Source organism: Mirounga angustirostris, unplaced genomic scaffold, assembly GCF_029215605.1.
Source record: "Mirounga angustirostris isolate CCGP_5_RB_7025 unplaced genomic scaffold, mMirAng1.0.hap1 SCAF_3, whole genome shotgun sequence".
Lineage (NCBI taxonomy): Eukaryota > Metazoa > Chordata > Mammalia > Carnivora > Phocidae > Mirounga > Mirounga angustirostris.
In genome coordinates this window covers 2155970-2178365 of record NW_026991711.1, presented here as the reverse complement: position 1 = coordinate 2178365, position 22396 = coordinate 2155970, and the positions used below count along the sequence as shown (strand labels likewise).

At 55.1% G+C, this 22396-nt stretch overlaps 1 protein-coding gene across 1 annotated transcript in view; it reads left to right on the top strand.

Moving 5' to 3' along the window:
• Positions 1 to 2549: 2549 nt before the first annotated feature.
• Positions 2550 to 22396, top strand: part of TEX29 (testis expressed 29) — a 38579-nt gene continuing 18732 nt past the window's right edge. The window contains exons 1-4 of the mRNA XM_064585895.1: positions 2550 to 6743; positions 10527 to 10637; positions 21142 to 21211; positions 21897 to 22060. Coding sequence (XP_064441965.1) covers positions 6686 to 6743; positions 10527 to 10637; positions 21142 to 21211; positions 21897 to 22060 — 403 coding nt within the window. The 5' untranslated portion in view covers positions 2550 to 6685. The remainder of the gene's footprint in view (positions 6744 to 10526; positions 10638 to 21141; positions 21212 to 21896; positions 22061 to 22396) is intronic.

Sequence of the window (22396 nt, the reverse complement as noted above, 5' to 3'; positions counted from 1 at the left end):
CCAGTGGAGAGAATCTGGTCCCTAGAACGAGTGTTCTGTCTTTAAAACAAATAGCACTACAGACTTCCCAGAAACAGCCGTGTGGCACCAGGTGGGACTTGGGCCTTGCGATCTGTGGGGTCAAGCAACCCTTCAACTGCCTGGGGATCTTCTGACGCCTTGGAACGGGGCGGCTCTGGGGCTCCTTGGCCTGCTTGCCGGTGGCTCCTGTCCAGGTCGGGGCTGAGCACTCGGCCCACCCGTCTGCGGCTGGCGGGCCGTTGCTGGAGCTGGGCCCTCCTGGCTGCGTGCCCTGCAGGTGTGTGCGCGGCTCCGCATCCGCCTGCCCTCGTGTGGCCTTTCTGGTAGAATTCCCAGCTTCCTGCACTTCGCATTTTGTTTACTAGTGCTAGGACTAGAAAAGAGCCTTTTTTGGGGGAAGCCTTACTTTACAGTGCTTTTTGGTGACGCAGAAGACCTTGCCATAGAAAACACTTTGGAGTGTACCGAAGTTTGCGGTCTTGCACTCAGGGACGGTCTTCACCCCGATCTCTCCACCTTTCTCTGACGGGGGATGTTGCCGGCTGCCTCCCAGGACGGGTCTCCTAAACCTGCCTTAACTTGACTGCAGCATTGAGTGGGAACGCACGTTTCTCCCCGTCCCCACTCTGATGGCACCGTTGGGACTGTTGGGACGCCTGGCAGATCCACTGTTTCACTAAGCTGCTTAGGGCGCAGAGTCTGAGAGCTGTTCTGTCTACAAACCTGCGGACCGCTTCCGTTTCCCTGAACTTCCCTGAACTTCCCTGGCTGGGGGCTGGCGGCGGTGGGTGGAAGGGGCCCCGTTTACCCCGAGGGCGAGGAGATAACGCACTTGCGTTTCTGCACGATGTTGAGATTTGGTGGCGGAGACTGTCCTTGGGGCTCCCGCTGTGTGTGTCGCATGCGTGCCAGGCCCTGGGACGGGGGGCGCCTCAGGGTTTCTGTCCCTTCCCGCTGCCCCCGCGCTGGTCCGTAGGCTGCACGCACGGCATCCCTGTTGACAGTCGTGGGGCCCGTCACATGAAAGCCACAGGCTGTCCTGGCCTTGACTGCTCCTGCTCCGTCATTGTCATTAAACGGACTTTCCTTACATTACAATGTTGCTGTATCTTCTGTGACCTGCTGGGGTTTGGTACATGTTACCTCTACGCTTTCTTCTTAAATCTTGAAAAGGTCCGGTGTAGATGTTTGATGTTGGGAAAATCACATTTGCCTTTAAAATCTAGGGCTTGGGAATAGCTGAAGAGACGTCGGATTAGAAAAAGGAGGGTTGTAGGGAAGGGGAGGGGGAAGGAGAGGGAAGGAGTAGCCGGGCTGTGGGCACAGCCCCTCGGCCGGCTGTAGAATAAGGACTTCCATCCTGGAGGACGCTCGGTAGCCCGTCTCGCGGGTGCGGTGAGGGAAGCGTCCTCCAGGGTTTCTGGGGGCCTCCTAGGACAGGTGTGACGACAGTGCTCATGTGCCCTTCGCTGCGGGCACCCCGTCCCGGCGGCCGCCCCGTCCCGCTGGGCGGCTGCAACCCGTGTGCTCCTGCCCGTGCAGAGCTCCGGCCCTTCAGCCGAGGAGCCGAGCGGTGCGCCTCGCAGACACTGGGGTCGAAGAAAACCTCGTCGGGTGACTTGGTAACCGCGCTCTTGTCCTCTTTCTCCGCGATTTTAGGGAGACCAGCGATGGCCCACGGATCCTGCGGAGAGACCAGTGTTGCTCGTACCCGGCTCACATTGGCCACAGCCCCGTACTGTCCCCGACCCTCCAGAGGGCGGGCCACCCCCGCAGCCACGCACCCGGGAGCCCGGCCATGCGCCCTGGACACGGGGTGGCAGGCTGTCCCTGGAAGGGGCGCAAGGACTGGGTGACACAGCCGCTGCCCAGAGTGCCCTTGGGCCCGGCTCTGCGTGCAGCCGTGCTGGCCGCCTGGCCGCCAGGAACCCCAGTGCAGCTGGTGACCGGAGCTGGGAGGGTTTCCGTGACTTGCGGCTGGAAGAAGTCCTTCGGGAAGTCCCTCGTGTTGATCTGCGCTGTGAATGGAATGGGCGCTCTGTCGGGCCTCTTCCAGTTGTCTGACTTACGGGGGCAGTTTCGGCATTTGTGTTTTTCATGCTAGTCTCCACGGTAATACGTGCTCGTAGGGAAGATGCACAGGGGTCAGGTGAGGAGCACGCACCCCCTCTCCCAGTAGCCTCTCCTGCTTCCACGAGAGTAACGACCGGGGTGATGGGGCTCGTGTTCCCCCTCAGTTCTTGCAAGCAGATGCAAACACGTGTCTGTGTGATTTTATTCCCCACAAACAAGCGCACATTGACCGTGTTCTTCCGTCACTGGCCCTTCTCTTAAATCCCTGTGGGAATAATGGGCCGCCGTACCACATCATAACAAGCCTGCGGTGGATCGAAGACCTGGATAGGAAGAACGGAACTTGAAAGGGTCAGAATACAGTCTTTTTTTTTTTTTTTTTTAAAGATTTTATTTATTTATTTGAGAGAGAGAGTGAGAGAGACAGCACATGAGAGGGGGGAGGGTCAGAGGGAGAAGCAGGCTCCCCGCAGAGCAGGGGGAGCCCGATGTGGGACTCAATCCCAGGACCCTGGGATCATGACCTGAGCCGAAGGCAGTCGCTTAACCAACTGAGCCACCCAGGTGCCCTGAAATCAACCAAGATCTTTAAAACAAACTAGCCTCAAGGGGGTGGGGGTGGCCTGGCTTTCTCCCTAGTCCTGGGCTGGTGAAGCGTTTGAGATAGCCGTGTTCGAAGTGGATGCTTTTGCAGTCAAAGCTTACATCAGGTACTAGTATTACAAAACAGAAAACAAGTGTCAGGGCTTTGCATTATGTATGCTTGCTGTTTGGCAGTGTGACCTCCTTTTCATTTAATGCGATGTCCTGGGTATCAGTCATTTCATGTTGGTTCCTAGAGACCGATTCTTGGTAAGTGGATGTGTGGTATTCATTGTAAAGATGGCCGTAACTTATTTTTTTTTTTTAAGATTTTATTTATTTATTTGAGAGAGAGAGAATGAGAGAGAGCAAGCACATGAGAGGGGGGAGGGTCAGAGGGAGAAGCAGACTCCCCGCCGAGCAGGGAGCCCGATGTGGGACTCGATCCCGGGACTCCAGGATCATGACCTGAGCCGAGGGCAGGCGCTTAACCGACTGAGCCACCCAGGCGCCCGGGTCAGAATACAGTCTTACCGTACTTCAGTACGTTCCCGTGCAGGGGCGTGTAGGCTGCCCCCTCGTCTGGCAGCCGCACGAATACCCCGCTGATGGAATGTGCCGGTTCATTCCAGTGACCTCTTAGGTATTGGGGAGGGGCGGTGAATGTCCTGTGTGCAAGCAGGTGAGTATTACAGTGATAGCATTAAGTTCCGGAAACATTGTGTCTTTTAATTTTGATAAAATTTGCCAGATGCCTAGAAGGCGTTTCAGAAACGACATCCTTGATCTTGCGCTTCTGAAGGGAGTTGAGGTCTGACTGCCGTCCACAGCCTTTCCTTCGCTGCTGGTGCGTTGGCCTCCGTGCCGTGGAGTCCCTGGGGAACACACTGCTCAGAAAGGAGGCTAAGGCAGCGTACGCCCACCAGCCCGATACTCCCTCCATAGAGCAAGTGAAACTGGTCTCAGCGACCCCCCAGGACCTCCTCTCTGGCCCTGCCTCTCCCCTGCAGGTCCTCCGGGCACAGGGTGCTCGGCCGGGCCGGGTTGGGCAGGCGGCCTTCCTCTCTGGTGGCTGGGTGCTACTGGCGGGTGCCCGGCCCGGCGCCGGCTAGACACAACAGCTGTGATGCGGACCCGCCGGTGCTCCGAGGGCCCAGCGTCCAGGGGTGAGGGGGGTCCCGCAGGCTGGCGGGCTCACACGCGGTTCCGTGGGTGACTGCGTCTCTTTCGTGTCCCGTAGCCACGGGAGGACTTGTAGCTGGCCTGGCTGTCCCCGCGGCTCCGTGCCGTTCGTCGTGAGACGCTGTTTGCCGTGCCCCTGAGGCCTTTTTGTACGGGGAACGTGGAGCCCCTGCAAGGAGAATACATGGTCGTGGTCCCCCAGGGCTGGTTCCCGTTCCCGGCCCCGTGGCCCCTGGCATCGCGGCGCCCGTCACCGTGCCGGGGAGCGGTCGGGAGGAGAGGCTAGGGGCCCCTCACTTCTGGTCCCTCAGTTACCAGGGAAGCCCTGGTTTCCTCTCGGAACACAGCAGATCACGTACTTCAGCTTTCACACGTGGTTTCACAAAGTTGCGATTCTGCGGCTTCCCCTTCGGCCACAACCCGTTTCTTTCCCTGAGCAGATAGACCTCTCGGGAGACTTGTCCATTTCCTCCCCGCTGGGCTTCCTCCCCCGCTCCCCCCGTCCTTGGGGACATCCCCGGCGCGCCCCGGGCCCACCCAGCCAGGCCTCCGCGGACGGGCTGTGAGCTTGCGGGTTCCCCGATCCCGGGCCCTACGCCCCCCAGGTCGGCGAAATCCCTTCACGGTGCTAGTGAACGGTTAGGAGTTGGAGTTCTCGGCGGTGGTCATGGCTCCTGGTGGTACTTTAACTCTTTCAGAAAACCCGTGACAACACCTGCTCCCCCCGGGAAGGCCTCACAGTTGACAGGAGCGAACGTCTGCCGACGAAAATGAAACGTGTTCTGAGCGGCCGCTAGTCCTCACGGGGGCTTGGGGCTCACAGACTAACTCCGGCCACGCCGGCTGCTCCGTTGGTGGCAGCAGCATGGTCCCAGCCACGGAGGGGAAGCAAGGCAAGTGTCCGGCCCCCAGAGGAGCCGGGCGCCGACACCCCTGCCCCGTGGACGAAGCCGGACACCGGAGACCGCACACCCGTGCCTCCAGCGATGCGTGCCGAGCGCTGCGGGCCTCGCTGACCGGAGGTGCGCCGTGCGTGACGGGGCAGGGGCGAGGCCCTGCTCGCGGGCGCGGGGTTTCTTCCTGGGCCGATGGAGACATCCTGCAACGGGTTGTGATGCTGCAGACTCTGCAAGTGCCCCGAACCCACTGACCGGTGCACTTGCCGTGGGTGAAGCGTTTGGCCCGTGAACTGCATGCAGTGGGCGCCAGGCTAGCGTGTGGGGCTGTCAGAAGCTCTCGGGGCGTGGGCGCTTCCACGGAGCTGTCGTCACCCTCGTGCTACAGACAAGGAAACCGTGGCGCCGAGGCCGGGAGCTACGGCTGGTGACGAGGGGGACCGAAGCCCGCTTCCTTGTGGCGTGAGCCGTGGGAGGGACGGGCACTGCCGGACCTGCGGGCTCACCACCGCACCCCAAGCTTTCCAGGCTGCTCTCGCTGGGGGCCCGTCTCCCGCCCACCCCACGTGGGCCGCCCTGGCTGCCCTTGCGGCCCTCTCCCCTCTCGCCTGCACCCTCTGCTCCTCTCTGGCCTGGTTGTCACGGTTCGCCTTCCCCCACGTCTCCCTGGGGCCCCGCTCTTGGGGTCGCAATGACAGGTCCCAGCACAAGGCTACCCTGACTCCCGCTCCACTGGCTCAGCCTCTGGCAGCAATGCGGCTCCTGAACCCCACGGGCTGGCCGTTCATGGCCTCCACAGCCCTCCTGCCATGTCCTGTGGCCTCCTTCCCACCTGCAGCCTGCCAGCACTCAGCCCTCCCCTATAGGTCCCTTGCCCCCAGCGGCCCAGGCGAGGGAGAGGGACAGTCACCTGGCACCTGGGCCTCCTCGCTGCTCCCATACCCTTCTCTGGGCTGGGTACGGGCCTCCTTCCTCTCCCACTCTTCCGGAGCTCCCACCCCCCAGGCCTGCCTCATGCAGGTTCTGTGGCCCCAGCAGGCTACTTCCCCAAGGCACACAGATGGCTTTCCAACCCACCGGCTGCTTGTCACGCCCTTGGGACCTCAGCCCTGGCTAGGCCAGTCCCCTCAATCCTCAGGTCTCCCAAGTGTGCAGCCTCTTGGTTTCCCCGATTGGCCAAGCCTGGCTGACCCCAGGGCCTTTGCACTCGCTGCTGCTTCAGGCTTGCATGCCTTCCCTCACTTCCTTCCCACACTGCTCAGATGCTGCCTAAGCCTGAGGCCGCCGACTTACCCCACGTAAGCAGAGAATCAGTCCTGACTCCGTGCTCTGCTTCTCCCCTGCAGCACGTGCCTGACCTGACATGGTCTGTCTCCTTCTGTGGGGCTACACGTCCCTGAGGGTGGGGGGTTTGTCTGTTTTGCTCACTGTTGCATCCCAGCAAACGTGGACACCCCAAGAAGGACGACCCAGGAGTGAGGGCAGGACGCGAAGCCAGGCCTGGACGTCCTGCAGAAAAGGGTCTTGGGCGGGGGGTTCACGGCCCCCCTTCCACTCGCCCTCGGCCCTGTGAGCATCCCGTCCATGCTCCAGCTGCCGGCGTCACCACCCTGCCCCCCGTGTGATGTCATGGGGCTTGTGTGACGTCACAGTGGACAAGGCGGGCCTGCTATCGGCTCCAGACTCCACTGGTGGGAGCAGTGGAGGGAGGAGGTGCTGGTTTCTTGTTTGATCCAAAGTTGTCCGCTTGGAGTGTGAGAGGGCTGCGCGGCTGAGGGGGCTTGGTTGGGGACATGGTCGCCAGGTGAGATCCAGGCCCGCGCTGCCTGGCCCCCTGTTCCTGCCCCCCCTGCCCATGAGGTCCCACCTGTGCTAACCCGTTCTATCCCCCAGGTTCCCTTGACCCCCTTGTCTGCCCTTCGACTGCTACAATGAGATACGCACCAGAGTTCAAAAAGTCCCCCTCGCACCTCCTGAAGAAATTTGCAGGTAACGGGGAAGGCCCGCCGCGGCCTGTTTCACTCCACGGTGGTGGCCGTTACTCACCAGGCTGAGCCAGGGGCGGGGGGCAATGGGATGCAGGAAAATGCTGTGCAGCCTTCGTTTTCTTGCAAGTGTCCGTAGAGACGTCTGAGCCGGAGGTGTTCAGTGTCACAAACACGTTCAGCTGGCTCACGGGGCCCCAGGGTCAAAGACGTTTCCGTGTGACGAGCCACATGGACGCTTCCATCTCAAAACGTCTGTTGCAAGAGCGACTTTCTCTTGAAGAGAACACGTTTCTCAGCAGGAAAGCCTACCTCCCCCATCCTGGGTGCCCGGGGTCTGCGGTCAGACACTCGTACTGGGCCCCGGGGGAAACCAGGGCAGTGGGGCCCGCGAGGCTGCCGGTCTGAGTGTGCATGCATCCACGTGGGGCCACGGAGAGCCACACAGGGTGCCCTGCGCGGGCGAGGAGGGAGGGGCCGTGCCCCCCGGGCACGCTGCCGTGTGACTCAACTTTTCTTCTCGGGGGAGCTTGTCTGCTTGCACTGTGTGATAAAAGATAAGAAAATGGAAGGAAAAGAAATTTGGTTTCTTCCTTTTTTTCTTTCTTTGGCTTGGAGCCTGGACTGGCGGGGGAGGGTTCTGGGCTGGCCAGGCTTCGGTGAGACAGTTTCCCTGTCGCTCGGCACGAATCCACCGAGGACTGGGCTGGGGCTCACTCGCTGGGACGCCCTTCCTGGGGCCAGTCTCTGGGGCTCCATCACACAGGGCAGCCGGGACATGGAGGTCAGTGGGTCTGGCTCTGAGCCGGGCCGCGGGGGGCCCGCTGGAGGGGCTGTGGTTTCTGATCCACAAGACCCAGGGCAGAGAAGCGGGCTGGCCTGAAGTTGCCCCTCGAGTCTCCTGGCGGAAGCACCCACATGGGGGACAGTGTGTTCTTAGGGCCCGGGAGTGGACAGCCTCTCTCGCCTCTCTACTTCAGGGCTCTGGGACTGGTGGCCCCGGGGCAGTGGCGATGGAGAGCGGTGCCCACCCCCTCTCCAGGTGTGGGTTAGGGCAGGTTGGTCACTCAGGTGTACCGAGGAAAGCCGGGGTCCCACCTGTGCTAACCTGCTTGGGGCGGGAGGTCGTCTTCCCTGTCCTCACTGGACGACTTCCAAGGGCGCCGTCAAGCCCCGGGGGCAGGTGCCGACTCTGTGCGGGGACCCCCCCGCCCTCCCCCGCAGAAGCGCTGCCTGCCCGGTGTTCTGTCCTCAGGGGTGCGGCTTTAGCTCCCCCACGTCTGGGCTGTCCTCCTGCCGCCGCTGGCAGGGATGGCGTGGCTCAGGTGTGCACCTGAAGGCTTGCACAGCCTCGGGGCACCAGCCTGGGACCGAACATACGGGTGAAGGAACGAGGGAGGCTGTCGAGATGACAGGCAGCCTCCGAAAGAGGGCCTGGCCGGGGCGGGGGGCGGGATTGGCCATCTTCATCTCTGCCCACCATACCCCAGCTCGCCATGCCTGGCAGGTGCTCGCCAGGTGGGTGTGGGGAGACGGAGGGGTGCACCCAGCCTCTAGGGGCTCAGGTCCACCTAGGCAAGCAGGGTGCCGGCCTGGGGCTCAGTCGCACGCCGTTCAGACGGCGTCCTGTTGAGGGCAGAGGGCGAGCCGGCGGGTCCCCCACCCCACACCAGGGTGAGTTACACCTTACGGCGTGGTTCTGCGCGCCGGGCCCTCTGCCCGCCCCGAGGGTGGAAGACCCGCGCTGGGCTGGTGGCGGAGCGACGGCCAGGGTGTGCTTGCCAAGCTCGGGACTCCGGCCGTCCTTCATCAGCTGAGCTAACCCCGGGCCAGCCCCGGCCCTAGGCGGTGAGCTCTCTCCACGGCTCTACGGCACTTAGTCCTTCCAGAGCCCCACCGCCGAGACCGCCCCGCCCCGTCCCGTCCGGTCCCCGTCCCGTCCCCACTGTAGAGAAGACGGGGCTCTGCCAGGTCACGCGCCGGCAGCGGGGGAGGGGACTTGAGCGCAGGGACCTGGCGTGTGGCCTGTGCTCTTGGCCCTTGTGGCTGGATTACGTGGCCTCTCAAACCAGCGTCCTTTCCCTCGCGAGGGGCCGTGACGTTGAGAGTAGTTCCGCGACCGTGCCTTGTAAACTGTGAAGTGCCTTACAAGTGCCGTGTGTGTGGAGTGGCCGCAAGGAAAACGTGGGGCTCAACAGTGGGCCGGTCTGCGGTCCTCCCCTCCCACAAGCACTGTCCCCTCGTCTGAACCCTCCTGTCTCCACCCTGCGGACGGCCGGCTGGGCGCTTTCCAGACCCCAGCTCTGAAGGGGTCACGCCAGGGATGGAGAAGTAGACGAGATTCTTCTGGGGGCAACTTCCCAGAAACACACCCAGACCGCGGGGGAGGTCCAGGTAGATAAAACAGCCCTGGGAGGGTGGGGTGGGCACGGAGATCTCAGATGTGCTGGGAGACTGACCTTCTGCACAGGTGCTCTGGGGACCAGCTGCCCTTCCAGACTGTTCCATGAAAGCAGCCGGACTGGGAAATCACAGACCCACGTGTTCTCATGCGGGGAGTGATGTTGAAGAGAAGAGTCATTATGAACAAAATTATGCCTCCACAGCTTGTTTCCTGCCTGTGCTCTTTGCTGAAATAATCCTCTGCTGTCATGGAGCACCTTGGAGAAGCCTAGGTCCTCTGGCTCTGTGAAGACAGTGGGGTGATGGGGACCCCAGCTCTCCTGGTCAGCTGTGTGCTCTTGGGTTTCCTGGAACTTTGTGGACAACGTGGAGGGGGCTGAGCACACCTGTGTTTGCCACCACGCGGGCTGTCATCCTGTGGGGCCCCTGCTCTGAATTGTGTGGGAGTCGCCCACGAGTGCGGTGGTGGCCGTGCTCCCCAGGCCGCCACCGTGAGGGCCTGGGCGGGCTCCCTGCAGCCCAGACCCCATCGGAGGCGAAGCTGGGCACGGCTGGCATGCCTTTAAATGGATGACACGCCCTGCAGGGCGACTGAGCACTCGGTGACCAGCTAGTCTAGTGGTGCTAGACCACCGACTGAGCACTCGGTGAGCACCCTGGCCAGCTAGCCGGGCTCCGGGAGAGGGCAGTGGTGCAGGAGGGTGACGCGGGCTTCTCTGTCCCCTGAGCCCGCCCAGCCTGGCTGCTGTGCGCGCGGTGGCATTCCGGCCGCACGCCTCGGGAAGGAGCGGGAGGGACAGTGGGTTTCTCTGGAGCCCCCGCCCTCGGGCCGGGAGACCCCAGCAGGGTTTGGGCAGACACTGCTGCCTGCTCCTGAGGGGACTCACGGGTCCTCGAGGCTGGAAGCGCGTCAGCATTCGGCGCTGGGATGCGTCCCCCGCCGTCTGCGCCGCTGGGCCCACAGCCCGGATACCAGCTTGCTTGCTTCTGGTCAAAACTGACACTTTACGTTCTGTCCTTTTAAATTATGGAATAATCTTCAGCCTGAGTTGATAACTTTAACTCACCGTGTGCTCCCCGGTGAATTAGTCACACCTTGTGCCTGCGCCCCGATGTCTGTTGTATCCGATCTTCGTCTTCCGTTTGCTTTGCGGACGCCGGTCCCAGTGCCGCTGAGATGCACCATGTCCTCCGTCGTTAGAGGACCCGCATCAGTGCCGGCAGTTAACTCGACATTGTTTTGTTCAGAAATCGGATTCATCCTAGGCCTTGGGGGAGGGATTTGTATGGTGCATAATTAAACACGTCACCCCCCCGCGCCAGCCTCGAAGCGCCCCTGGCCACGGGCTGGGGCTCCTGGCAGCGCTGTGTGTCTGCTTTGCAGTGTGTGACATTCCTCTGTACGACGTCTGTGACTACAACGTCACCAGGGACCGCTGCAAGGAGCTCGGCTGCTGCTTTTATAAGGACGTGTGCTACGAGAAAGCCGTCCCCGGTGAGCATCCGCGCCCCCCGCCCCAGGCCGAGCAGCCACCGGGGCCCACGGCTTCGTTCCCCCGCGGCCCCCGCTGCGCCCCGGTTCCATCACTCTGGCGAGTTAGCGGGGCGAAGGAAGTTCACTCCCAGATGGAGCTGAGCTGATACAAGAAGGGTCCGGGAAGACCCTGGGCGTGCGGGGAGGGGGCAGAAGCCGCTGGTTCGGGGCGGGGCTGGCCGCCGGCTGTGCCCGAGGTCAGACCCCACGGGGCTTCTCCAGAGCCCTGTCACGGTCAGCACAAAACCAGACCCCACTGAGTGCGCCCTGACCCCGGGAGTCGGGATGCGCCTGGGACGGCGGGGCCAGCAGGGCGTCCCGAGACGGGGAGGCTGTGGGAGCGGGGGGAGGCCACCACCCCCACAGGAGGGCCTGCTTCCGCCGGGGCTGAGGGATTCACAGTTGAGTGGGGGAGTTAGGTGCGGGGCAGGGTACAAGCCGGGATGCCCTGGGGGAAGGGGTCTTCTAGTTACACCGTCTGGGGCTTTGCTCACACTTCAGAGCTTTGGGCCTCTCGGCCTCTAGAATTTCCTAAATTAGTATTTCCAAACCCTCACAAAATTCACTTGATGATTGATGTGTTTTCTTGCCCTGTTTGCGGCCCTTTTAGAAATGAGGGTGCTTGGCTCTAGGAGAGTTTGGAGAGGAATGGGGTGTGTGGGGGGGGGCGGCCTACACAAGGTCTTGCCAGAGAGGAGGAAGGTGCCCCACAGACAGAAGCTGGCACGGGCCACGGACACTCAGCAGCTCCCATGCTGTGGGAGGACGTGTCCTGGGCCCTCCCTGTCCCAGGCCACTCTCCCCTGTCCTCACCTCCCCAGTGGATAAAGGCACGCTTGTGCCGGGAGACTGGAAAGGTTTCTTGTTCTCTCCTCCGAGCCCCAGGCAGGCTGAGCCCTTGGAGGTGAGACGCAGAGTGAGCTCTCTCATTCCTGGACATGGGAAGGCCTAGGGAGTCAGAAACATTCATGACTCATAACTGTTCCCAAGGAGTGACCCATGGGGCTGCCTGATCCCACAGACCCCAAACCCTAAGCCAGCTCCTTGTTCAAGAAGGAAGTGACGTTCTGCGCAAAAAGATCGAAGAACCCAAAGCATCCGCAGGGTCCTGGCTCACCAAGGGGGTGCATCTGTCTGGCTTTATGGTGAAGATTTGGCACTTAGGGCAAAAGAGGAGGAAGTTTGGCTTCTCAGAAGGAGGTGAAAGCAGAGGCCACAAGAAATGCCATTAATAGCTGAGAAGATTTTCTGATGACAATTTCTCATCCAGATCTTGAGTTGGAAGGCTTGGGACCAGACTCTCCTTACTTCTCTCTGCATCTGGGAGACCAGAGCAACCCTAGGATCCCACACCTTTCCCTGTACCTGTAGATAGAAACAGCTGGAAGTTACCTCTTTTTTGGTTATTTTTATTGAGATAAAATTCTCATACCGTACAACTTACCCCTTTAAATAAAGTGTACAATTCAGTGGTTTTTAGTGTCTTCACAAAATTGGGCAACCATCACCACTATCACTTCCAGAACATTTGTATTAGCCCCAAAGAAGCCCTGTACTCATCAACTGGACGATCCCCATCCCCTCCCACCTCCAGCCCCTGGTGACCACTGACCTGGACATTTCACATTCATGGAATCATACAGTATGTAGCCTTGTGTGTCTGGCTCCTTTCACATGTTTTCAGAACTCATGCCCGTGGGAGCAGGTCAGCACTGCATTCCTGTTTATGGCTGAGTAATACTCCATTGTAGGGATAGACCACACTTGGTTTATCCCTCTGTTAGCTGATGGAAATTTGGGTTGTCCCCACTTGTTAGCTACTAGGAACATGTGTGTATAAGTTTTTGCATGAACATATGTTTTCACTTCTCTTGGGTATTTACCCAGAAGTGGAATTTCTGGATCATTTATTAAATATACTTAAAATGTTTAAAGAACTGCCAAACTATTTTCGACAGTAGCTGCACTGTTTGACAGTCTCAACATTACCTAAATTCCAATTTCTCCGGATCCTCACCAACACTAGTTGTCTGTCTTTTTGATGTTCGCCGCCATGATGGATATGAAGTTGTGTCTCACTGTGGTTTGGATGGTATTTCTCTGATGAGTAATGATGTTGAGTACCTTTGCATGTGCATTTGGCCATTTGTATGTCATCTCTGAAGAAGTCTATTCACATTTCTGGCACAGTTTTTAACTCGATTAATTGTCTTTTTATTGTGGTGTTGTAAGAGCTCTGTATCTATTCTGGATAGTAGACCCTTATCAGATATGTGATTTGCAACTACTTTTCCCAATCTGTTGGTCATCTTTTCACTTTCTTGATAGTGTCTCTTTGAAGCACAACATTTTTTAGTTTTTTTTTTTTTCTAAGATTTTATTTATTTATTTGAGAGAGAGAATGAGATAGAGCATGAGAAGGGGGAGGGTCAGAGGGAGAAGCAGGCTCCCCGCCGAGCAGGGAGCCCGATGCGGGACTCGATCCCGGGACTCCAGGATCATGACCTGAGCCGAAGGCAGTCGCTTAACCAACTGAGCCACCCAGGCGCCCTCTTTTCTTTATTTTTTTAAGATTTTATTTATTTATTTGAGAGACAGAGAGAGAGAGAATGAGCAGGGGGAGGGTCAGAGGGAGAAGCAGACCCCCCACTGAGCAGGGAGCCCGATGCGGGACTCGATCCCGGGACTCCAGGATCATGACCTGAGCCGAAGGCAGTCGCTTAACCAACTGAGCCACCCAGGCGCCCTCTTTTCTTTATTTTTTTAAGATTTTATTTATTTGAGAGACAGAGAGAGAGAGAATGAGCAGGGGGAGGGTCAGAGGGAGAAGCAGACCCCCCACTGAGCAGGGAGCCCGATGCGGGACTCGATCCCGGGACTCCAGGATCATGACCTGAGCCGAAGGCAGTCACCCAACCAACTGAGCCACCCAGGTGCCCACATTTTTTAGTTTTGATGATGCCTCGTTTATCTATTTGTTCTGTGGTTGCTTGGGCTTTTGGTGTCGTAGCTAAGAAACCATTGTCTAATCCGAGGTCACAAAGATTTACATCTCTGTTATTTTCTAAGAGTTTTATGGTTTTAGCTTATACATTTATGGCTTTGGTCCATTTTGACTCAATTTTTTTCTTCCTCGGTGTGAGGCAGGGATCCAGTTTCATTCTTTTGCATCTAGATATCCAGGTATTCTAGCAGCATTTGTTGAAAAGACTATGCTTTCTCCATTGAATTGCTTTGGCATCCTTGTCTAAAATCAATTGCCCATAAATGTGAGGGTTTATTTCTGGGCTCTCAGTTTTATTCCACTAAGCCAGTACCACACTACTTTGATTACTATAGCTTTAAGATAAATGTTGAAATTGAAAAGCATGACTTCTCCAATTTTGTTCTTTTTCAACATTGTTTTGGTTACTATGGGTTCTTTGCATTTCCATATTAATTTAGGACCAGCTTGTCAATTTCTGGGGAAAAAAATGCCCTCTGAGATGTTGATAGGGATTGTGTTGAATCTATAGATAACTTGGGGGTGGGATATTGCCATTTTAATAATGTTAAGTATTCCGACCCATGAACAAGGGATGTCTTTCCATTTATTTAGGTCATCTTTAATTTCTCTCTGCAATATTTTGTAGTTTTCCATGTACCAATCTTGCCTTTCTTTTGTTAAATTTATTCCTAAGTATTTTATTCTCTGATGTTACTGTAAATGGATATATGTCCTTAATTTGATTTTCAGATTGTATATAGAATCCTAGTATAGACACAAGAGAATTGAAAGGTTGCTGGAATATAGAAATGCAACTGATTTTTGTATTGTGATCTTGTATCCTGCCACCTTCTTGGACTTGTGTATTAGTCCTACTCATTTATAGTTGATTACTTAGGATTTTCTAGATACAAGAGTGTATCATCAGCAAATAGAGATTTTTTTTTACTTCTTTTTTCCAATATAGTTGGTTTGATTTCATTTTCTTGCTTAATTGCCCTGGCTGGAAACTCTAGTACATGAGGAATAGAACCAGTGAGAATGGACATCCTCATCTGGTTCCTGATCTTAGGGGGATATTTTCAGTGTTTCATCCATAAGTATGATGGTAGCTATGGATTTTACCAAAGGTCAGGTTGAGTAAGTTCCCTTCTCGTCCTAGTTTCCTGAGTGTTTTTATTATGAAGGGATGTTGGATTTTATCAAATTCTTTTTGGGCATCTTTTGGATACCTTAGTGATGCTCTTTATTACTCATATGGATTTGAGTTACTGTCTAGTATCCTACCCTTTCATCCTGAAGGACTCCCTTTTAGTATTTCTTGTAAGGCAGGTCTGCTAGTGATGAATTCTCTCAGTTTCTGTTTGGGAATGTCTTAATTTGTCCATTTTTGGAGGATAGAGTCGCAGTGTATAAAATTCCTGATTAGCAGTCTTTTTCTGTCAACACTTTGAATATTTCATCATCTTGCCTTCTGGCCTCCAAGGTTTCTGATGGGGAATCTGCTGTTAATCTTTACGTTTCTTTATATATATCATGTTGCTTCTCTTCTGTTTTCAAGATTCTCTGTCTTTTGACTGTTTATTATGTATCTAGGGGTGGGTCTCTTTAAGTTTATCCTAATCATCAAATTTAGGAAGATTTGTCATTTCTTCAGCTATTCTTCTCCTTTCTCTCCACTACTCCTGGGACTCCCGTTGTGCATATTGGTCCACTCCCTGGTATCTCACAGGTCTCTGAGGCTCTGTTAACTTTTCTTGATTCTATTTTCTGTTGCTCAGATAGTCTCAGCTGATTTATCTTCAAGTTTGCAGATTCTTCCTTTTGCCTGCTCAAATCTATTGAACTCCTCTAGTGATATTTTCATTTCTGTTACACTCTCAGCTCCAGAATTTCTGTTTTGTTCTTTAAAAAAATAATTTCTGTGTCTGTAATTGGTACTCTCTATTTGGTGAGATATCATTCTCCTACTTTACCTCTTCCAACATGGTTTCCTTTAGTTTTTTGACCGTATTTAAAGTAGCTAATGTAAAATCTTTAGTGAGCCAACATCTGGTCATCCTCAGGGACAGTTTCTGGCTTGTATGTGTGTGTGTGTGTGTGTGTGTTCGTACTTTCTTGTTTCTTTACATATCTAATATTTTTTTTATTGAAAACTAGACATTTAAAAATATGTGGCAACTCTGAAAATCATGTTCACCTGCCTCACCAAAGTTGTTGTTAGCATCGTTTAATGACCTTTCTGAACTAACTCTGTCAAGTCTGTATTGTTTGTGGTTTGTGACCATTGAAGACTCGGCTTGGTTAGCTTACTGGTCAGCTAATGACTGGAAAATCTGCTTAGATTCTTGGAAACAAAAAGTCTCAATCTTCGTGTAGGGGCCTTCTGTGTGTGTTGAGGTACACCTTCAACAGTCAGCCAGATAGTTTCCAACTGTGCCTTACTCTTTACTTCATGCTTACACAGACTCAAGGTAAGCCAGAAGTGAGAGTTTAGGGCCTTCTCAGCTATTTCCTAAGTATGTGCACAGCCTTGGGCATGCCCATTGCCCTCTGGATCCCAAGGAATATGTTACAGCTTTTCAGACCTCCCTACAAACAGATACTTCCCCAGATTTTCCTTTTAAACTTTTTGGTCGACCTATTATCTACCCCCAACTGCTATCAGCCACTTTAGCCATCATGATTTTCAACAATTGCCTCTGATTGTTTTCAACAAATGCCTGAGAAGAAGCTGTTCACACTAAATTAGCTCCAAGTCAGGTCAAATAAAGACAACCTTGCAAGTGAGATCTTCTAGCGAAGCACCGGCTGGATCAAATAATGACCGTTCTTTGGGGCTGGGCTTTGAAGAAGCTCCAGCCCTGCTCTGCCCCCTTCAGAGATGCCAGGCTGCTAGTGGTCACCATGCTTGTGGGCTGTTGGGTTAAGACTACCATGGAATTGGAGGTGAGCAGAAGCAGGAATAGGGCCAGTTAAAATGTCCACATTTCACTGTTCTTACTGACACTTATCTGTTCATCTGCAAACTTTTGATTGGTTAATTTTCAGAGTTCTGAAAAAGTTTATTCTGATAAATGTTGCCAGTGTTCGCATTGGTTTTATGGAGGAGGGGTTGGGGAGGGGGCTTCTTTTCTACCCTTTTTTTTTCTGATGTCACACTGAAAATTCCAGACTTTAATGAACCTCAGGTCTAATTGCACACAGTTGGGTAGTAAAAGCTGCAATGAGACACAGCACTTTGTTTTTAAATTTGTTTATTGTCCTCTCCTTCGCTCATTGTGAAACCTACAACCTGTAGCCAGAATCTTACCTGAAAGATCCTCTAGAGCCCGGGTCTTCCAGTGTGGAATGGCCTATCATCCAGCAGCTTGTGCTCCGGGGTACGTGACAGCTATTCCTGAGTTGAGGGCATGGCACTGGGTGGTGGTTTGGCCATAATTTGCTGCTTTTGGCATTTGTCACCTTTTTGTCATTTTGTGGCATCGGTGGTTTGACACACATCTCACTGTTGGAGGGCAACAGACGAGCACATCGTGGAGCTTTGCTTCTTGGCTCCCGTGTCCTAAGCACTTATGTATCTTAGTTTTTTGTTTACCATTTGGGGCTTCTAAAAGCAGGAAACATTCACATCCAAAGGGCATTTGAATTTGTTCTTTCAATATTCCACATATGAAGATGCAGAAGACATTCAGTTACTAAGTCAGGTCTCACATGTGGTCATAGTCTTTGGCTGTCACTCCGGTTTCCTCATGTCCCAGTGAAACGGCCCCAACAGCATAAGGTGGTGAGATGGAACCTGGAAGGCAGATCGTGGCTAGCGAGGACACACAGACTCAAGCTGCTGCCACTGCTTTTCCCATCTGTCCCTCCCCTGAATGTCTTCTCATGAGAATTTTAGGAGAAAGTTAGCCATTTTGCACATGTTAGTATGTAATCCAAACATAACGTGCATTAATATTATTACCTCATGTCTGTAACTCATTTGAAAGATGAGCCTTATTCTTTATAGCACCTTACTTATTAGTGTCTGTAAGGAACCCAGAAAAGAACACAGACCCTCAGGAGTTTTTTGTCCGGGCAGGGGGTTCACTGTTGTACAAGTAGTTACGTCATTTTTGCATGGAGGCAAATGTTAGTCCTCTTCCCATCCATTCAGTTTTAATAAATGAGTTTTGTGGGCTAGGCTTTATTTTAACTTCTGACTTCTTTCAAGCTTGAGAGGTTGGGCCATCTGTGGGAAGAGTCTGGGCAGTGAGCCCTACATTTGGGTTCTCACTGTGCCCCCAAATTATTTTTCATTTCCTTGACATCTTTCTCATTCAAGACGGCAAGTGAACCTTTGTGCTGTGTAAGTTGTAGTATTCAGTGACAGGGTATTATGAGTTCTTTGTGCACATAATTCCATGTTATGAAAACCTTTCACCAACTTCTTAAATTGGCTGGTTTGAAGTGCACATTGTGTTATGGCATAATCTGTATTATTAAGAATATGAACTTGGGGAATTAGCATCAGATCTTTGAGAAAGAATTGGGAATTCAAAGAGAATGACTTGCCTTCATTCTTCAGTCTTGATTTAGGGCACATTATTTAACATGTCACTTCTTCTAAGTGTTTGACTTCTGTTTCTTCATGGGACTAGCTGAGATGATTTCAAAACTTTTAACTGTATCTGGGGGCGAAATTACCAAGAGATTACTTAAAGATAATAATGCTTTCTTCAGTTGTTGCTATTTTTCAGTGACCAATCATAATATATGGTTTATGATAAACCATATATATTGTTGATAGCAAATCATGTGCTGGCCAGATCCTGCGCAGAGAGGCTCACAGAGACTCAGCCTCTGCCTCCAAGAACTTGACACCAAAGACTGAAAATACTTACACGTGTAAAGATTTGGAAGATATACTGACAATCGGATATTCCAACGTTGTCCGTGTGTGTCTCTTTCACGGCTTCACCCACATAAATTCTAAATTTACTCCATGAACCAGGACACAAAATCACACTAAGGAACATACATGTCCTGGAATTCGAGAATTTGAGGGCTCTCTTCTTGTCCCTTAAAAGCTCCTGGTTTGATCATTTCCATTCAGTTCATTCAGCGTCATTTAAGTGCACTTTCTCTGTGCCATGCCCTTTGCCACACCCTCGTATTAGTTACTTATGCTGTTTAACGAACTACCCAGAACTTAGTGGCCTAAAGCGACAGCTTAGAGGCTTGGCTGGGTGGTGTGGGCTTGGCGACTCACGAGGTGGCAGTCATCTGAGGGCCAGACCGGGGCTGGAGGGCCTGCTCTGAGACGGCTTGCTTTGCTGGCGAGTGGTACTAAGGGTTAACAGGAAGCCCTTTTTGTGCCGTGAGACCTGCTTGCCTGTCCTTACGACATGGTGATGGCCTCTTCCCAGAGCTGGTGGCCCGAGAAAGTCGGGTAGAAGACACAATGACTCTGACCTAGCCCCGGCAGTTACACCCTGCCCAGTGCCCTTGGTTCAGAGGTCAGCCCTATGCAATGTAGAAGCGTCTGCACCGGGGTGCGAATACCAGGAGGCAAGCATCCCTGCAGGCCATCCTGCAGGCTGGTTATTACAGCCCTGGAGATGGAAAGATGAACTGAGGTGAACACATTTCCACGGGAAACGCATCAGTGAAAGAAAGAAAGCAGCTGATTAGAACAGAGCCTTCAACAAGCAGCTTGCTGCTTGGTTCACTGCTGTGGCGTGCTGGCCACCCCACAGGCCAGGTCCCACCGCCCCCTCCAGCCTCTCCCTGATGGACCCTTGACCGTGGAGTGCCCATCGCATGTATGGCTGACCATCACTTACTGAGCTCGGATCAGTAGGGGACAAGTAAGCATTTGGGCTGCTATCACTGAGCGGTTTGGCTTCAACCCCCTTCAGTTCTCTGACTTCAGCCCCCATGTTAAGGATCCTGGAGGCCCCGTCTGTTCTCAGAGACGCTCTGGGTTAGTCCAGGGAATGCAGTTCCCACTGGAATCGCTCTTCCATGCCTGTGAGGCAGCTTTCTCTGCAGCTACTGCTTACCTTCTCTTGTGGGTTGAATTTTAACCCCCCACCCCACCCCACCCCGCCCCCGCCACCATCGATGCCTTGAAGGCCAAACTCTGGTACCTGTGAATGTGACCTTAGTTAGAAACACGGTCTTTACAGATGTGATTAGTTAAGATGAGGTCACACTGGACTACCATGGGTCCCTTATAAGAGGAGACCTAGAGATGCCCAGAGCACGCACAGGGGAGAGCGCCCCATGAAGATGGTGTCCCAAGGGAAGCTGCCACGTGATGACAGAGAGCCAGGTGAGGGGTCTCCAAGCCGAGGACACCAAGGAGCGCCGGGACCTGCAGGAGCTGGAGAGGCAGAAAGGAGCCCCCGGAGCCTTCTGGGGATGCCACCGTGGACTTTGGCCTGCACAGCTGTGAGACCGCATCTCCCTGTCGTCTGAAGCAACCCACTGGTGGCATTTTGTTACGTCAGCCTCCGCACGTGAATGAACCTCCAGGGACGTGGCATCTAATGGTGTTACTGCTGGTTAAGGACAGGTGAAAACGGTTTAGAGGAGGAGGTAAGAGAACTGGAGCAAACCCTGTTGCTTGAGGTAGGGGTGTGCAAAGAAGCCAGTCTCTGCCCTTTGAAAGAGTGAAAAGCAGTGCGAGACGAGGCATGATGGTAATAATACGATAGGGACACAGCACGAACTGCGTGCCAGGCGCCGTGTCGGGAGCTCCGCCTGCGTCCCGTCCCGTCCCGACCTCACCCCAACCGAGAGGGTGCTGGTCGCAGGGCCTCCACTGAGCGTGCTCATGGGGGCTGCCTGGGCACCAGGACCCTGGGACACAGCCCCTCGCTCTGCCTGAGCCCAGGAGCCATGGACCCCAAACGTCAGTCCCAACGGGAGAGGCACCTGCAATGGAGGGCCCCCACGGGAAGGCTTCCCCGGGTGGGGGCGGGGGGAAGGGGCCCAGAACGTTCCCACAGCTGGAAGCACGGGAATAGGGGCTGCTGCCCAAGAGTCACCCTGGAGGCCCAGGTTCTTCTGTTGGGTCGAGTCTAGAGAAGACAGGGGGACAGGGGAAGGCCCTCCTTAATACAGAGACACTCAGCCAGTGGAATGTGGCTATCAGCCAAGAGGCATTCTCCTTCTCTTCAGCCTTGGGACAGCTCACCCTAATGTTGAGGAACCGTTTCTGGGGAGTTGGGGTGGGGGGCCCCCGTTCACGGGCGGCAAAGGGGCTTTTCTGGAGAAGAGACAAGGGCTCTGCCTGCACTGTCCCCACGGGCAGGCCTCAGCTGTCCTCTGCGTGGCCCACGTGGAGCCTCACGTGTCTGTGGGGCCTTGGAGTCCTCGGCAGCGGCCCGGTCGGGGGCGGTGGTGGAGGAGAGGCCACGGGCAGCAGGGGCAGGGCGCCACCTGCCTCGGGCGGGAGGCCTGACTTCCGTAACGGAAACTGTTTTCCAGTCTATGTGCAGCTGTTCTCTGCCTTGATCGTGATCATCGCCGGGGCCTTCATCATCACTATCATTTACAGGTCAGTCGCTCCTCCACTGAACGCACCTGCAGAAGGTGTGGGACGCAGGGTGGCGAGGAGCGGGTGGGGCTGTCGCAGCCAGAGGGGCCCAGCGGCTCCCCCAGAGCTCCTGATGACGCCCCCAGCAGTTAAGGAGCTCCGACATGGTCCGCGTCCTGCTCGCCCCCGTCCGCCCACGAGCGGGGCGCGGGGCTCCCCGCCCGGTGTGTCTGCAGGGCGCTCTGGGCTGTGAGCCACGGTGTAGACGTGCTCCAGACACGAATCTCCCCTCTCATTTCGGTGATGAGGACACAAGGCCACGGCAGCTGGCGGCTGCCCACGGTCAGAGCCTGGATTCATCATTGCCACCCGGGGCCGAGTGACCCCACCTCAAACCCCCTTACGACACAGGAGCCACGGAGACTAGCATGTCACTTTGTCCAGAAGCAAAGAAAACCCCTCCCCTGCTCTGAGCGGTGCCAGGTGATATCTTGAGTGACCTGCCTGCACACTCACCTTGTCCCTGTCTGTTCTCGCCCTTGGGCATCTGGACGCCACGCACGACCGTGTGTGTGGTGCACACATCAGAAGCTAAAGTGGGCATGGCTACGGCAAAGCACGTGTGCCCCTGTTTTAGGGAGGCGTCCTGGTGAAGGACTGGACAACCCATTGAGTTGTCCGCCTTCAATTTCTCTGTTGCCCTCAGAGTCGTTCAAGAGAACAGGAGAGAAAAGGAAGCGCCCACGGGCATACCTCTGTTTCCCAAGTCCAGCAAGACAGCGGAGGCAGCCCCATCAGGCGAGCAGGCGGCCTCCCAGCCCGCGAGTATGGAGCCCTTGGACAAGAGTGAGATCATCAGGGAGGAGGACGGTAAGACGGCAGGTCGTCCAGGCCCAGGGCACAGCTTGGCTCCCGCAGAAACCCCGTCCGGGACAGGCCTGCCCCGTGGCGGGCAGGGCAGGGAGGCGTGCGGGCGGCCGCGGGGCTGGGCGAGTCAGCACCCGCAGACCGAATCGGGTGCTTCCTGGCGGGGGTGCGGGAACGCGTGGCCCAAGGGGTGGGAGCAGCCCCTCAGGACCCGGCACCTCTGCTTTTGTGTATTTATTAACCGTCTCCGGAGGGGAGGGCTTTGGCGGTTGCTTGTTGCTCTTCATAGGTGAGCACCTGGCCAGGTTAGAGATGGAAGCACCCTAAACCCTCAGCTCT